This window comes from Balaenoptera ricei, chromosome 5, assembly GCF_028023285.1.
Source record: "Balaenoptera ricei isolate mBalRic1 chromosome 5, mBalRic1.hap2, whole genome shotgun sequence".
Lineage (NCBI taxonomy): Eukaryota > Metazoa > Chordata > Mammalia > Artiodactyla > Balaenopteridae > Balaenoptera > Balaenoptera ricei.
The window spans coordinates 116,334,178-116,351,719 of NC_082643.1; the positions used below are offsets into that span (position 1 = coordinate 116,334,178).

A 17,542-nucleotide genomic window follows, 5' to 3' on the forward strand; every position below is an offset into this window, starting at 1 on the left:
ACGGCTTTTCAAGAAATTATTGTAAAGCTCACTTATCCAGAAGTCACTTGTTCAATAACACCAATATTCAGCCTTTTAATTGCTAGAGGCCCTCAAGATTTAAAAGATAAAATAAATTATTCAAATCATCTTTGTACTTTGCTCTATAAAAACCTAACTACTCTTAGTTTCAAGGCATAGATTGTTAATTGGGGAAGTACTATTAGTCTTAGTCCTGTTAAATTGCTATGGTCTGACAATAAATGATTAACAAATATTTAAGAACAGAAAAGTCTGGCATTGTGATCATTTAGTGTAAGTGAAAATAGGTTTAGATTTTTTAAAAAGGTTTGTGAAGGTATCATTGGGTTACAAAATATGGCTGTGTCATTCCTAAGATGAGTCTGAATCTGAAGATGAAAAAAATATTTACTATTTTTTTAAAAGATTAAAGGATGTGTAAAGTATTTATAAAGATTTTCATTAAAAATGGCTTACATAAAAGTTTCAGGGTCTAAAGAAGCTATATATAGTTATATAGAACATTTGCTGATATGAAAGAATTCAGTCCATCCACATTAAAGTAATTGGGTAACTTTTCTGCCACCTGCAGCTGACTTGCAGAAGCTAGAAATAGGACAACATTATGAATACCATTGAGTATTCTAAGTATTAAGATGTTTTATGAATTAGATGGGTGTGGTACCACTTCCAGTTAAGAGTTGACGACATGGAAAAAAAAAAGATTTTAAGAAACTGGTTCAAAGATTCATATCAACTGCTTAGATTTAAGATTAAAATTGTAGTCTCCGGGCATCAGGTGTATATATTTGCATGACAAGAGAAATACTAAGCATTCTCAAGAGGTGTCTCTTTCTTCCACTGTAGAACCAAGGTGATGGTCAAAACTATTGTCTCGAAAGAAAAATCAGACTAAGAAAAGAGAGAATGAGACTTAGGATTTTTAAATATTTGGAAAGTTATTTTTTGCCTTGTTTTGGGGGGGCTTGTTTTGTCGTGAATGAAATCCAGCTTTCCCCAAATCTTGGAACTGTAATGATTCCAACTAACCCCTCCAATCAATTTTACATGATATTAGCCAAAACAGGGCATGTATCTTTCAGGTCAAAAGTAAATGCCAACCTGCTCATGCTCTGTCCTCAGTATGGATAGGCAGTATAAAACATTGAGAAGGGTTAAAATCTTGTGCAGCCGTGAGTGTAGGCTTTTATTTTTTTCAATGATTTCTACTGCTGTTGCTCAGCTTTTAATTAATTTAGTTTCTTTTAAGTAACTTATTCCTTTATAAAAAGTATAAAATTTGACTTCAATGAAAAACAGAATTCACTATATGCTTAGATAAGTTTATTTATAACTACACTTCCCTGAATAATTTAACTGGTAGATTCAAGAGCGCTCCCTTGGACCAAGAATGCAGGAGGAGCCTAGAAGGCTATCCGCTATCTTTGCTCATTTTGCAAAAAGCAAAAATAAAAAACAAAAAGATCCACCAAAATTAATTGAAGTGTGATGTCTTTGGATTTTTTTGAGAAAGACCCAGGCTGACTACAGTTAGAGTATAAAAAAATGTTATTCTGTGACTACATTTATTAAGTCCCATATATTTTTTTAAGGTCTTTTCCCCTTGTTTCCAGGTTCACACAAGTTCCTAACCGCATTTCAGTATTTCTCACACCAGTGTTTGCTTCAATGAGGTTGACACTAAGCAATTTCCTCACCCACCACTGTACAGATTATACAGATATTTTAACTATAAGAACATCATTTCACTTCTTTGTAAGTGTTAAATAATACTCATCTCATTGTGACCCATTTCCCTTGACGAGACTGACAAGATAAAACAGCAGATCTTACTACTGCTCAAGAATATGCAGCAGGGCTTCCCTGGTGGCGCAGTGGTTGAGAATCTGCCTGCCAATGCAGGGGACACGGGTTCGAGCCCTGGTCTGGGAAGATCCCACATGCCACGGAGCAACTGGGCCCGTGAGCCACAATTACTGAGCCTGCGCGTCTGGAGCCTGTGCTCCGCAACAAGAGAGGCCGCGATGGTGAGAGGCCCACGCACCACGATGAAGACTGGTCCCCACTTGCCACAACTAGAGAAAGCCCTCGCACAGAAACGAAGACCCAACACAGTCATAAATAAATAAATAAATAAATAAAAGAAAAAAAAAAAAGAATATGCAGCAGCGTCTGCTGTCATTGTAATTCCATGCTTTCTAGCTAATTCTCATCTTCAGCAACTTTCATTGCAAAGTCTATCATTATCCAATCCATGCTTCCAGAATCATTGAATGGAAACTGCAAGAGCAGATTAGGTTTAGTAAAGTGGAAAAAAGAGAGGCCAATTCACAAAATATGTCATAGAACCCAGTCACACCACACATTGTTCAAAAGAACTAGAGCATCTACAATCAATAGTAAATTAGGGAACTACTGAAAAAAGTTAATGGAACAAATAACGTATCTATAGTTAAGGAATGTTTTTAATTTGGAAAATTATGGGAAATTAATAGACTCTCTTGATAAGTCAACTGTATAATGCATTTGTCTACAGCATTGTAGATCCAAAGGCCAGGGCTCGATGTAATATATGTGCCTATATGCCTAACTTTGATGATCTGATGATTATTACAGCCTTCTGAGATGTCAGACCATGGATTGAAAAGGCATAGCAGTAGTCAGTCTGGATAAATTTATAATGGCTTATCACAACTTGCAAGACATACTTAAGGTCTGGAGGAAAATAACCTCCCATTTTCACCACACACACACACACACACACACACACACATTCACAAAATGATGTGAATTCCTGTAACTCTTCTCATGTCCCCATGCATTTGACAGAGAGCAGTGACAAGACTCCTAGGACCAAGAGTCATTTCTGTGATTAGTTACTACATTTTTCAAAACTTAATTTGGGAGGGTGAAAATATCTTATCAGACCAAAAATTCTTAAATGAGTTTTCATGGCTAATGCTTTTTATTAAAGTGATATACCTCACACTGGCACTATATAACCACTTTAGCTCTGGGATATTCTGATCTAAATTCAGCTTAGAGAATTGATTTAAAAGTATGTGGACCAAAAATGTTGCCTACCATTTCAGTAAAGTACGAGAATGTTGTTGCCATCAAGACATCAGCCCCTGCAGCCACCCCTGACAGTGCACCCTGAGGGGAATTCAGGATGGAAAAAACAAGGATACTGGCCCTAGATAGTTAAGATGAATATCAAAGGAATGATTTCAATGAGCCCAGACGCTTGCATCTTCCCATATATAGCAAAGCACTAAATTCACTAACTTGAGATGTCTGTTTTTGTGTGTGTGTGTGTGTGTGTGTGTGATTAGCAGTAATCTTTTGATGTTCCACTAATTTTTTTTTTTTTTTCAGCAAAAACTCCTACATACCCTGGCTCCTCCCTTACCTCTTTGGGACACTTCCTCAGAGCTATCTGAGAGGCTGCCTCCCAAGCCATAGTCCTCAGTAAGGTCCTCGAACAAAACATAACTCTCAACTTTTAGATTGTGCATTATTTTTTCCTGTTGACAAGTACTTGTTGGAATATCTTGGCCAAATTTTACAAGACCAGTAAAGTTATTCTTGTTTTAATCAATGTGAGTATAGAAAGAATTACATTTCTGAACTATGTATTTCAGAACTAACAACATATTACTGTTGCTTTCATTTATTCTAGGATATATTATAAATGTAAATTATCATAAAATGTAACATAGTAGATACATATTTGTGAGTATAAAATACTTTTTTTCCATTACTTGTTGAATATAAAAGATGAACATTCATCAAAGACACCATTCAGGTTATCTGATGAGTAATTAACAGTCCACACTTAGAAACTTGAAGTTCCAGGGGGACAGACCACTGAGAATGCCTATGAAGGTTATCTTTAGCACTTGCATAGGCAGATTATACAACACATCACAAACCACTGAAGAGGAAATTCTTCAATAATTCACAACACTGCTCATGTTAGAAAATTCTAGTCTGCTCTAAGGACCTTACCAACTCAGATACAGGAGCTTATACATTCATCCCAAACAAACGTTTTGTTTGTTTTATCCTCCATAACAAACAAGCAAGCACCACACTTCATTTTTATTAACTGTTCATATATTTAAATAGCGTTAGTAAGTTCCATCTTAGTCTAATCTTTTTTTTTTACTTATAAAGGTTATAAATGAAGAACTTCTATTTCCTGAAGAGAGATTTAAAAACACAATCTCATATGCTCATACCGTTTCTACACTGGTCACAGTACCTCTAAAAAAAATCACTGGAGTCTCTTTAAAGTAAGCTGTCTTTTCTGTCATTCGAGACTGTTAAGATTTTCAGAGGTAATTCTCTATTCTTCAGCAGTATCATTACATTTTTGTTCACCGTAACTCTATACAATGTAATAGTATACAATTTTTTTTAAATTAGAATACTATAATTCTCAGTAAACTAGGCTAAGTAGAGAGTAAAAATACTCTGTACTCAAAATAGACGCCACCACAGCAAGTTATTTTCCCCAATTGAAAACATTCTCTAGTTCAAATTGAAAACAAATGACATTCTGAAGCAGAATTTCTTTATTTTCTTTCTTTTAAATTTGAAAACACATAGTGATGATGGGTTTTTGTCTATTACTCAAACTTTCCCTAAAATCCCAAATTCTCTCCTTAACATTTGCCATCTGTGTTTTGCTGGATAGACATAGTGTAAATAACCACATGTAGTGATGTTAATGAAGAAACCAATAATCCTGTAATGAATTACTTCAAAAACAAACAAATAATAGGTCTTTCACACTTAAACTGTTAACTTCTGTCAAGATGCTTAGTTTCCCTCTGAGGAAACACTGAACTGGCTAATCACAGTCTCCAAGAAGGACATTTTATGTTATGGTTCTTGAGATAGTTTGCTTGAGAATTTGGCATAGATACACTCCTTTTAAAATATGTATTTTACTTTTGTCGAAAACAATCAGTCTACATACTTCTCTTTTATTCTCATCAGGGATAATCAAGACATACTCAAAATAAGCCAAGTTTTCAAAATACGTGAAAACATCCAGGGAAAAAAGGATCAGTTTAAATGAGGAAAGACTGAGTCATTACTTAAAATGTTATGTTTAATTAAAAACAAAATATGTCACTAAACTCAAAAATTTTAAGAGTTCAAACAAAATTAACTTAATGCAAAAACCTCATAATTAATTTACTAACTTATTAAGTGCCTACTACATGATATCATGGAAGCAAAAAAACAGTGAATTAAAATAATCTAATTGTTTAAAATTCATGACAAATTAAAATAATACTGTTACCTTAATAAAAGCTTTTTAAAAAGATTGGCTTTGGTTTTAAACCAAATATGAATTTATTTTCTGTACTTGGGCAGCTTCTTTGTTTGCTTATGTAAGTAGATTGGCTGGATTCTATATTGTGGGTCTTAACGTTTACAGATGTTTACCCACTTATCAAAATAAATGGCTTAGAAAATAGAAACACTGATGCTACAATAAAAATCACACGTCCCTTTAGATTTATGGACTCTTTTAGTAGTGAACCTCTGTGCTTATATCATGTACTCCTAGGAAAGAACGGCCAGAATTAATATAATTAATTTTGCTGACTATCATGGGCCAGGCATTTAACAAATATTATCTCTAGTTAACATGACTACATTTTGTTATTGTTATTATTGTTAGGTTTGAACCATACGAAATTTTTACTTTTGAAGGTAAAAAATGGTTAAGTATTGAGACATCATTATCTCCACTGTACACAATATGACTCAGAGAGGTTTACATGGGCAGCTGGATTGCTTAGCTCATAAAGGGCTGGGCTGTAATTCAAACCTACTATCTTTGACACCAAAACACATCCTCCATCCAAACAGGAAAGAGGATCCTGTGACTTACTTTTGAAATTTTCATTTTGTATATTTTTAGTTTCTAAATTATGGGTGGGGGCAGGGAACATGTGGACAAAAACCTATGGAGATAAAAAGTTGAGATGTGATCATAACTTTTAGAGAATTCTAGTCTTTTTAGTGACTATTAGGACATGGCATGGTTGATTTCTATCTTATTTCCTTCCTCCATCAATTAAATACTTATTATTCCTACTCTTGCCAAACACTGGTCTAGATACTGTGGATATAAATGTGGACAAACCAGTCAAAAATCTCTGCCCTGAAGAAATTTATATCCTAGTAGGGGGAGAGAGACCGTAAGCAAATAAGTAAAATCCATATTCCAGATAATGATAAATACTAGGAGAAAAGGAAAGCAGAGAAAGAGAATGGGAGCACTGGATTTGGAGGGAAACAATTTAAAACAGGGTCATCAAGGAAGATCTGACAGGGTAACATTTGATCAGAGACTAAAAAAGAGAAGAGGCAGCAAGCACATGGAATCTGTATCAGAACATATTAGGCAGGGGATGGCAAGTGTAAAGGCCCCGAGGCAGCAACCAGCTTGATACGTATCAGGATAGTGTTCCTGAGACATCTAATAGCAGATGAAGTCAGATAGTAAAGGGAGGTATAGCTGGAGGAGGTCCTGATCACTGAGGGCCTTATAATCCATTCTAATGACATTGGCAGCCAATGGAAACAAGACATAATCTGATATATTTTAAAAGCATTACTCTGACTACTGTGTTGTGAATAGACCATAAACAGGTAATACCAAAGCAGGGAGACTGGCTAAGAAGTCATGTCAATAATGTAGGCAAATGATGCTTTTGTGGACCAGGGTGACGGAAATGGAGTTAGTGAGGAGTAGTCAATTAAAAAAAAAATTGAGTGTACTTTGAGGGGAGAACCCGTAGGATTTGCTGATAGACTGGGTATATAAGCAAAACTGAGGAGACAAAAAAAAAAGCAATACCTATAACTAAATCTGTCTTTTTGTACCAAATATGATGCTACTTTTCATATGATGGACTGGCACATTCTGCTTAACAACACTGACCAAGGGAAAAATGTTACACTATTACATATCAAAAGAAACAAAGAAAAGATAGACTACCTAATTCACTAAGTGTTAAGGATAAACATTCATGTACCTTGGAAGAAACTTTCTTTAACATAGAATAAAATTTTAATGCAAAAATAGCCATTCATTGGGGAAATGGACCAGCAGATATAATTTCATTAAAGAATGTACTACATGACTGAGAACTCCTTGAGGGAAACGGTAAGCTTTTTTGGCCTCAGCCTAGTCTATCATATCTAGTACATAGTAGGTGTTCAGTGATCTTTTTAAAAAAACTAATTGAATCCGAATTTTTCAAATAGAGGTCTCTTTGTTAGGAATTACATGTGTTACATGCATCTGAAATGTTCTGTATTTGCTCACGTATGACTATTTGTAGCTATGTCCTTATGTTTGTTTTTCAATGAATATATTATTCTAGTTTTAGAATTATCTGGATACAAGCCAGAAACAAAGAAGGTACATTATGCAGAATCATCTTTATCTTTTCTAGACTTACTCATGAGGGCAAGAAGCGTGGCTAGCGCCTCCGTAGCGCACCTTACACTGCAGGGGCCCATGGAACATTTGTTGCGCTAAACTGAATAACGAAAATACTATTCCAAATGCAAATAAATAAAAACCCTTTACTTCTAGATAGTCTCTTCTATGAAGTGCCTTCATTCAGTAATGCTGTTTTTGCTTCTCCCTGTAATATCTTAGTTCTCCATTTAACATATTGGTCTGAATTGAATGACTTATAATCTGGTAGAATGAATTTAAAAATGCACAGGACTAAGATTTATTTCTTTGACTACTTTAGACCTAGTTTCTCCTGAGAAAATCAAAGGAATTATACTGCAGAAATCCATACCAGAAAAAAAAAAAAAACACCATAAGGCCTTTTCACTGACAAGAAGAATCACTAAGGGATACAAACATATAATTTCACATAATTTCTAGATATGTTTAATTCGTAGAAAATAATAAAAACTCAGCAGAGGACATAGTATTTCACTAAAGTAATTATTTTATTCTAATAAATAATTTCAGAATTATAAAGTTCATAGTTAATAAAAACAAATAATTATGATTTAACTTCTGCATAGAAATTCATGAGGTCAAACAGTAATTCTAGATATTAAGTAATTTTATATAGTAGATACTTTAAAAACATGGAATACAACCCCATAATAACTCTTACTGGAATGTAGTTAAAGTACTAATTTTACAGTCCATTAGTACTATAATAACTTTGGATACACAGGTTAGCAGATAATTTTTTCCCATTGTAATAACATTCCCTAAAACTGCAGTGATTTATTCCTATGAGCCCAGTGATTTAATTCAACTTTGAATTAACTATCTTTCTATAGTTATTCTGAATAGTTTATATTATTAACATATATTACTTTATTATATATTATTGTACAATGTATAATTGCACATATTTTAAAAATATGAGACCTTATAACAATCATTTAATAGTACTGCATTAAAGTGGGGTAGGAAAAAAAACTTGCAACTCTGTATTATTGATTTCATCATCTAAATTCTGTAACCTGGGGAAACCTGAGCCACAGACAAGTTATGCAACTTGCTTAAAGCAAGTTGGATAAAAGCTGGAACTAGAAACAGTGTAGACTCTAGATTCCAATCAGATCCTTGCTAATATTTTTTTACCTCAGTTAAAAAAAGTAATAAAGTTATAATCCAAAAAAAAAGATAAAAGGAGACAGAGTAATAAAATATTCTAAAACTTGCACATGTTAAATTTAGCAGCTTATTAAATTTTTATCAGGTAATGGGAAAAATAGATGCGTGGAAAGAGCAAAGTCTTAACACTCAATATATGCAACTACATTATAATGTAAATTAGATCTTGTTGACCATGAAATTTTTGATTATATAAATTAGTAGTCTGATTACCTCCTATATTAACTGCCATATAAAGTAATATCTATGAATAGTAAACGTTAAGATTTTTAAACTCTGAAATTTTAAAATAAATTCAAAGTTGAAAATCTGGTAGCTTAATCAAGATTTGGAAACTGATGGAAAGAATCTTATAACATATATGCTTTTAGAATTTATGCAGTATTTAATAAAATCATGCTACATTATTTCCCTGTGGAGTTTTCTAAAAGTGTATGAGAATTTTTTGCAAATTTGCTAAAAAAGCCATTTATAAAAACTTAGAACTGAGAAAGGGTATTACTATAGAATGAGCCTACGCTTCTCTAATGATAAAATGAGTAGCTACATGCTTTTGTTGGTTGGTTTCATTTGTTTTGTTTTGATTTCAGACTTTGTTTTAACCTGGGGTTGGCAAGAGTTCTTGACCCCATATTTTGTCAGCAGGGCTAAACAAGCCTGAGGTTATCACTGACAAATTTAACATTCAAATCTCACAGAAGGCAAAGAGTAAAGAGAAAAACAGAGTGAGTGCAGAGGGTAAAATAAAGGAATGTGGGAAAAAAAAAAGAGAAAATGAAGTAATTTTACATCGGTGGTAGAATGGAATGAATTCTGCATCAGTCCTATCAGTTATTGATCTTGATCTAAAAGTTAAAAGATCAACAGGTAGACACACACATGCAGACAAGAATTCTTCTAAATAAACCTTTTTAAAAATCAAAGTTTGGATTAGAAACCTAAAAGAAGTTACTGTACACTGCACTACGGGTCTTCTAAGACACTTTCAATCTAATGGAATGACATAATCATCAAAAGTCCTTAAATAAAATATCCAAGAGTTTCTTAATTTGCAGATTCTCTTGAAGCAAGAAATGCATGCAAGGCAAGTGCTGAGTTACAGACTGCTTAAGGTGGGAAGGAGACTGGCATCAAGCGGTCCTCTGCCCCAGGGAAGCCTACACAGAAACGATGATTTGCACTAAACAGTAGAATTTGAGTATTTAGTCATCACACTGTCCACTACTGTCCAGATTTACAGAAGACACTACTGTCCACTACTGTGATCTGTGTCCAGATCACAAAAAGCTCACTAATCAAGTGATTCTGTAGATTAGCTGAGACCATGACATCCAGGTGTCATCATATACCTGCCTCCAGTCAAGAGATAAGGCTGTCAATACCTGTGTCCTTAAACTGGGCCTTATGCAAACATTCTACGCAGCTTCATTACCATCACCTACTTGTCAGCAAAAGGAAAAAGAGTATAAACAAGCATGAAGTCCCCACATGCAGCCAGTCTCACATTTCTGCAATACATTTCTGCTTGCGGTACAGAGTCCCACCGGCCTAGAGCTGTAAGAAAGATAAAATGCAGCAAGAGATCCAAGCAGCTGCTGAATGCTGAGCTGAAGTGAGATGCCGGAAGCAGGATGAGTGACAGAGATCACTTAAGGGCACACAGGAGCCCAACGTCGACAAGGGTTGCACAGCTCTGGCATCCTGTGAAAGAGCAGTAAATGAACCAAACTGATGTGCACGCATCAGGAAGAAGTAGCTGACTCTGAGCAAGGGTGCTGGGCAGGCTAGGAGGTGGAGAGACATTGTGGCACACAGCGACAGGCCCTGCGAACCGTGGCTATAGCCACAAACCAAAGGACAGTCTTCACATGTATACAGCGTCAAAAGGACCACTTTAGGGACACCCACACCCACTGAGAGCAGTACCGCCAGCACTGCCGTCTACTCACGAAACGCCACTAACGCCAGCTGTTTGACAACACCTGAAATTAGTGAATTACTAGGCATATATTCAAAGTGGAATGATTATTTTGTTAATTTTGGACCTAAAAAAATCATATTTTGAAAACACCATAAATTCTAATAGAAAACCTTTTTTTTTTTTTTTAAGTGTATAATGGCCTGTTATTATCACAGTGCTTCTATGGTAATAACTATGCTTCGTTAAGATGCTTATTTGTTTTTAAACTATTAGTATCTCTCTGTTACACTGAATTTATTGATGTAGCGTCAGAGATAATATTTGGGTTGAGGACAGGACAAAATTAGGAAGCTGCTCACAAGGTCAACACTAGGAAGTCAATACGTTGCCTTGGAGAAAGAAAACACAGGACCAGAAGCTTTTTAAGAGGACTTGTAAAACAACGCCAAGTCCCTTAGGGTGACTGTGAGTTGGGGCAGAAAAATGTTGTGGTTATAACTCAATGCTGAAGGTTTTTAAGAAAAAGAAAATAAAAGGACGTTTAGATATGAAATACACTTACCTTGGGTCTCACTTTTTCAGTAAGTTTTCCTGATATTTATTGAATTAAATGTGAGAAATGGCTTAAATGATAGCACAGAAGATTCATATAAAGCACACAGAAGAATGTTTTGCCTGAGGTGTTGAAAGCTCTTGAATAAAACTAGTTCACAAAGAGAAGACGTGGAGCTCAGGCAAACAGTAGACATTTAGTAAACATTCCCTGAATGAATGAAGAAACTGAGATAACTTAGATACAAATCAAGGGTGACAGGGACCAGGGCCTCTTGAAAGCCAAAGGCCATTCTGAATGGAAACTAATAAGCAGAGTTCAAGGAAAATGGGTCTTCCCCAAATCCCGGCTCTCTAGGTGCTCTAGGTTCCACTGAATGGAAAGGACTATTAATCTACTACAACTTCTGCTTTCTTCCTCCTCTGACAGCTGGTAGTCTTTCTACCTTTTTCCTCCAGAAGAGGCCAGAAAAGGGTACCCTGTTGTTGGTTCACCTCATTTCTTCCTCCGGTTAGGTCACCATGATGTTTTAATTCCCCCTCCCCGTGTTTCTTTACAGTGGAGGGGAGGTAGACCTGTCCCTGCCAGGTTGGTCCTCAGGGACGGGATGGAATGTGCACCACACGGGCAGGGGAAGCATGCGATATGGTGTTCAAGGGATCCATACCCCACCACGAAACGATGCCAGTCGAGGTGCTGGTGTTAGGGGGGACGACCAGCAGGAAGGAACGGAGCGGTGGCTGAACGGAGGGGAATACGCCTTTAAGAGTATGTTAAAAGTTGTGGTGTTTCACCCTGATAACAAGGTTGTATACAGAAACGATAGAGTTGGAAAGCGTGTGTGTCGAAGAAAGACATGCAATTTTGTGGATAGGATATAGTTTTGTAGCGAGGGTGTGGTTTTGGTCAGGGGATATAATTCATTGGTCTTTGTGAGCTCCTAGATGTTGGATATATGTGTAACTTTGGGTTCTAACAGAGCTGGACAATAAACACATTCCCTACCAGGCTATTCAGAGCTATGGCAAACTCTGAGGTAAAGAGAAAAGAGTACAGTCATTCAAGTGTATAAATATACGAGGGTCTTTCTGAAAGACAGTGCACTAATAAATGGAGAGATTCCCACACAAGCCTATCACCACCATAATATATGTATCAAAAACATTTATGACAGTTTTATGTGCCACCTGTCTTACAGTAAGAATGATGGCCTGGGTGATCTTTCAAAGGATCTTCTAAGTCTTAAAGTTTTCTGATATCATTCAATATTAAAAAGGTTAACCACCAAAAGGCTGTATGAGTCTTTAAAAGAACACAAATGAGGCCTAATACATATATGACTCTGTGGCCACATCCACCCTAGGAAAATAAAGCAGACACTTGAAAAATTTATTCATTGAGTTTAAGGAAAGGAACCAAGGCACTTTGGGCTCACTTATCAACTGGACATTTCTTTTGATCTCAATATTACACTTAATTTCTCTAACATCTGGTGTGTGTAGACTCAGCATAACTATAAAGACAAATACTGTCTCAATTTGGGAAATCCCAGCGGTGAGATGAAACCCGTATCCATTGTGATTTCAAGAGAAGAACTGTTGAGAAGTTCTGATATAATTCCATTTCACCAAATAAGTATAAGCTATAAGGTGAGACTGTCAGGGACTCTGTTTATATATTGACATTTACACAGGTCAATAGCAATCATCCTAAGCCAATATGTAGTATAGGGAAGAGTCCAATTCAGGTGAGAAAGACCACTTATTAAAACCCTGCTTGTAATCACCTAAGAATAAATATATTCCTCAGAGGATGACTTGCATACAGTGAGGTGTTGGTATTCTCCTAATTTTATTCAGTTATTTAAAGATTCAGTCTCACCAGTGAATAATGCACAGGTTATTTCTTCTTTTTGATTCCTGTTCAGGAGAAGAATGTAAAAAGTCATATAAACATTTTGTTTGGGTGAAAGAGCTAATGACTCCAAAATACTTGTAAAGATGATGCTTTCTGAATCATTGGGAAAGCTAAATGGCACATCTGCTTATTTGTTTGAAAAAAAATCTCTTTATCTAATAAGACTGGCATCAGTGATTCATAAAATTACTTCAGTTCAAATTTTAGCTCAGAGGCAAGAGGGAGATGAATAGATCTACTAGGGCTTCCCTGGTGGCGCAGTGGTTGGGAATCCGCCTGCCAATGCAGGGGACACGGGTTCAAGCCCTGGTCCGGGAAGATCCCACATGCCGCGGAGCAGCTAGGCCCGTGCGCCACAACTACTGAGCCTGTGCTCTAGAGCCCACAAGCCACAACTACTGAGCCCACGTGCCACAACTACTGAAGCCCTCGCGCCTAGAGCCTGTGCTCCACAACAAGAGAAGCCACCGCAATGAGAAGCCTGCGCACCGCAACAAAGAGTAGCCCCCGCTCGCCGCAACTAGAGAAAAGCCCGCATACAGCAACGAAGACCCAACACAGCCAAAAATAAAATAAATAAATTAAAAAAAAAATAGATCTACTAAATAAAATCCTCGACACAGCTATCCACCTTTCCACTGTAAATAATGACTGACTACCTCTAGCAAAGTTAGGTCAGTGCGCTAGTAATCTAAATAGAGACTACATTTTAAGTGTCAGCTGTTCTGTATGACCAAAGAGGAAGAAGTCAGCAGAGGTGACTAGCAACTTGTGGTCTATAGTCATTTTTATTTCTTAAATAGCCTGTATGTCTCCTTGACCTGAGAATTTCCAGGTTCTTTATTCTATAACATGAATACAATTTTTCAAAATTATATCTTACTAAGCTACCTACAGAATTAAAGCCTATGGGGATACTATTAGGTAATAATCTTTCCAGATAATGTTTAATTATCTGATGGATCATTTCTCTGAATTTGTTTTATACTTCTTTTCCTTTAATACTTCTGTTTTAAATATCCCTGTTTTTACCATTCTTTTTCTGGAATGGCTTCTAGACAAGTGGCCTGTAGGAATTGTAGTTATGTATACTAAATTAAAAAAATAAGAATACAAAACTGCACGAACAATGGCAGCAAAATTAACACTTCTAAAACAGCCCTGAGTGAGAGAGGGGCATGGACTTATATATACTACCAAATGTAAAATAGATAGCTAGTGGGAAGCAGTCACATAGCACAGGGAGATCAGCTCGGTGCTTTGTGACCACCTAGAGGGGTGGGATAGGGAGGGTGTGAAGGAGACGCAAGAGGGAGGAGATATGGGGATATATGTATATGTATAGCTGATTCACTTTGTTATAAAGCAGAAACTAACACACCATTGTAAAGCAATTATACTCCAACAAAGATGTTAAAAAAGAAAAACAGCCCTGAGACCAAAAAGAAGAAAACTGATGGCAAATGTGTGTTTAGTATGTATGTGCAGAGGCACTGAGAAGATGTCGAGAGAAATGCTGGCAATGACTCATATATGGAGCTAAGAGAACCTGGGCAAATGAACTGAATGGAGATCAAGAATATATTAGAAAAGTGCATGAAAATCTAGGTTTAAAAGGCTGCCAAATGCAGAATTTCATTGAAACCCAATTGAGACTACTGAAAGTTTTAAAAAATGGTTATTCTCATGCCCTATTCTTGAATATAAGTTGTTTTCTAGACATACATATACCTTTTGTATTACCTTTTGACTGATATATTTAGAATTTGATATTATGATCCCAAACATTCATTACTAGTTTAAAATCACAATGTCCTTGAATATACCACATGTTGTCTATAGTTTAAAGACAGAGAAAAGAATATAATGTGAAGAAAAAATGGACAAAATCAGTACATATAATTAAAATAATAATGCACTTATAAAAAGAAAATTATTTTTGTGTCTCAGAATAGGCCTAGTTCCTAAACTTATTAGTTATTTGAAACAAATACTTCTCTTCTGATATATATGTAACTCTGAGTTGGGATTTTCTATTTCTGGTTTAATCATACCTTTCACATCTTCATCCTCAATTGTTGTATTTGAACTCTCAGTTGACTCCTGTTGAGAAGAAAACATATTTAAAGTTGCAAACAATGAATAGCTTGACTTTTTTCTTAAAAAATTGGCAAGTGATATACATATCATGCAAAATTCTTCAGCAGGCTGTGCGCATATGCCGACATGCAAATGTACAAATATGTTACGTGGTTTTAACAGAACTAAAATGTCAAATGTTGCAAAAGTTTCAAAAAGGGAGTACTCTGGTTGCCTAATCCCCGAAGCATGATAAATCAAGGTGATTTGTAGAAGCAGTCAAAGTTTGCAACTTATTTTAAGAGCTGTGTAAGGATGTGTTGTGTTACAGTGCCCCATAAGGTGTGCTTTCTCTAAGTATTTATGAGAAGTTGAATATATTAGCCTAATGAATTTGAACCTTAAAAAACAATATTTTTTATCCCCAATTAATTAGTAATTAGTCCCTTCTTTGTGTAAGGCACTATATCAAGCAGTAAATTTATAGGCTATTTATCAGCCTGACTTCTTTGTAGAGAGAAAAAGCATTTAATTGAATCATTCGACGAAGAAGCTGAGATATGGTGAAGGTGCTTTCAAGAAGAATTTCCATGTTTGTGATCAGCACAGTGGAATTATACGAATAATTTACTTTCAAGGAAAAATCAGATTTTTTTCATTCATTTCTAAATTAGAAACTGGCTTTATTGATAAGAAACTTGCTCCCATAATGAAAAGACAAAGCTATTTCTTTGTAAAACTACAAATGAAGTTGCAGATTAATAAGCACAGTTAAAAGGACACTGTAACTGCCAGTATTAAGACACGTTCCTTAAAATGGCTGACAAATTTTTCCATTAATAATGTATTAATAAAATATTTCTAGCAAAGAAATTTAGTAATGTTCATAAGAAAGACACAATTTTCTACTTGGAATGATTAAAGGCTACTGCCAAAAAAAATTGGAAACTTCTAATCAATAGCTATGTGTTCAGCAATGAAAACAAATTTTGGAAAATGATGCAAACATTAGTGTACTTTTAGAGATTCAATATTCAAAAAAATGATCAATTTATACAACTATGATATATAATATTTAATCCAAAGGGACAGACTAATTAAGGATATATCCAGAGTCTCCACAACATAAAACCAAAGCAGAGTCTTCATGCGTTTCTTAATGTGACCTAGTATTCAAATTTAAACTCAAGATGAGGATAAACCCATGCACTGTAAAAATAAACTAATTCATGTAAGCAGGAAATATCATGCAACAACTCTTACAAATGACATAGCTAGAGTTATCGAAGTGTCCACTCCAGCTGCTATGCTTGCTCTTTCACTTGCTAATGATATTGAAAATAATTGTTCACATGTGTGATGCTCTTGACTACCTCAAGTCTTTTAGAGACTTGGAACATTTTAAGTGCCATGACTGTAAAATACATCTCATATTAAGGAACATAACACTTCATGTTTTTTTACTTTAGTGATTTTAATATTGACCAACTAAATGTTAGACCAGAGGAAATGTGTTTTCTAAGACTTTAACACTAGATAAGAGTAAGGAAAAGTAAGACCCATGACTATACTTAAAATTTGAGAAAAGTCTGATGAAGTATTTTTCCCTCCCCTTAGAGATATAATAATGGATGAGAAGTAACAAAGCAGAAAGATGGAATACGTTCGGGAACTGCCTCCTTTCATCCTACGGATATGTATACAAGTACTGTTATTTAGTTAACCTGCTACGCAAACAATTTACAATGGATAGGAAACATCATAGTCTTCTTTCAGGATAAGCAGTTACATGTCTGTTACTGAAATGCATATAATTCAACAAAAGCAAACATACTTCACAAGAAGTGAAACTCCCTGATTATCCTCAAGTCCATGTCAAACAACAAAAACACCACAAACAACAGGGAATTAAAAGAAAACAAAGCACACTATGACAACAGAATGAATAAAATTCAAAAGCAACATTAAATTTAAACAAATAACTATGAACTCAAGTTGATTTTTTTGAAGACAGTGGAATGATATAGCAAGAAATTCTAAAATTTCATGCAGAACACATCTAAAGTACAATGCAGACAGGCATGGGGGGAAAAAAACCAGATGGAATTGTTTAAGATACACAGTCATCTTGACATATAGACTTGTTAACTGGACTTTTACTGACTAATTGCACCATTCATTTCTCTTTCACGATGTCATTCATTTTTGTTTTCAAAGAAATATGTGTATAGTTCCAGATAAATTAGGCCCAAAAGAAAGTATGGTAGAAAAGGGTAAGGGTTTTCTTTCCTAATTTGAGACTATGAATTAATTTTGCTTTGAATATTTGATGAGATGTGTAATCTTATTAAAGCAAGATGAT

General features: G+C 35.3%; 1 protein-coding gene across 18 annotated transcripts in view; it reads right to left on the minus strand.

Moving 5' to 3' along the window:
* The window catches only part of CAMK2D (calcium/calmodulin dependent protein kinase II delta), a 284,880-nt gene that overhangs the window by 19,960 nt on the left and 247,378 nt on the right, over window positions 1-17,542 (minus strand). For all 18 annotated transcript variants that reach the window (XM_059923487.1, XM_059923503.1, XM_059923490.1 and 15 more), the window contains one exon: window positions 15,156-15,204. In XM_059923487.1, the coding sequence (XP_059779470.1) occupies window positions 15,156-15,204 (49 nt within the window). The remainder of the gene's footprint in view (window positions 1-15,155; window positions 15,205-17,542) is intronic.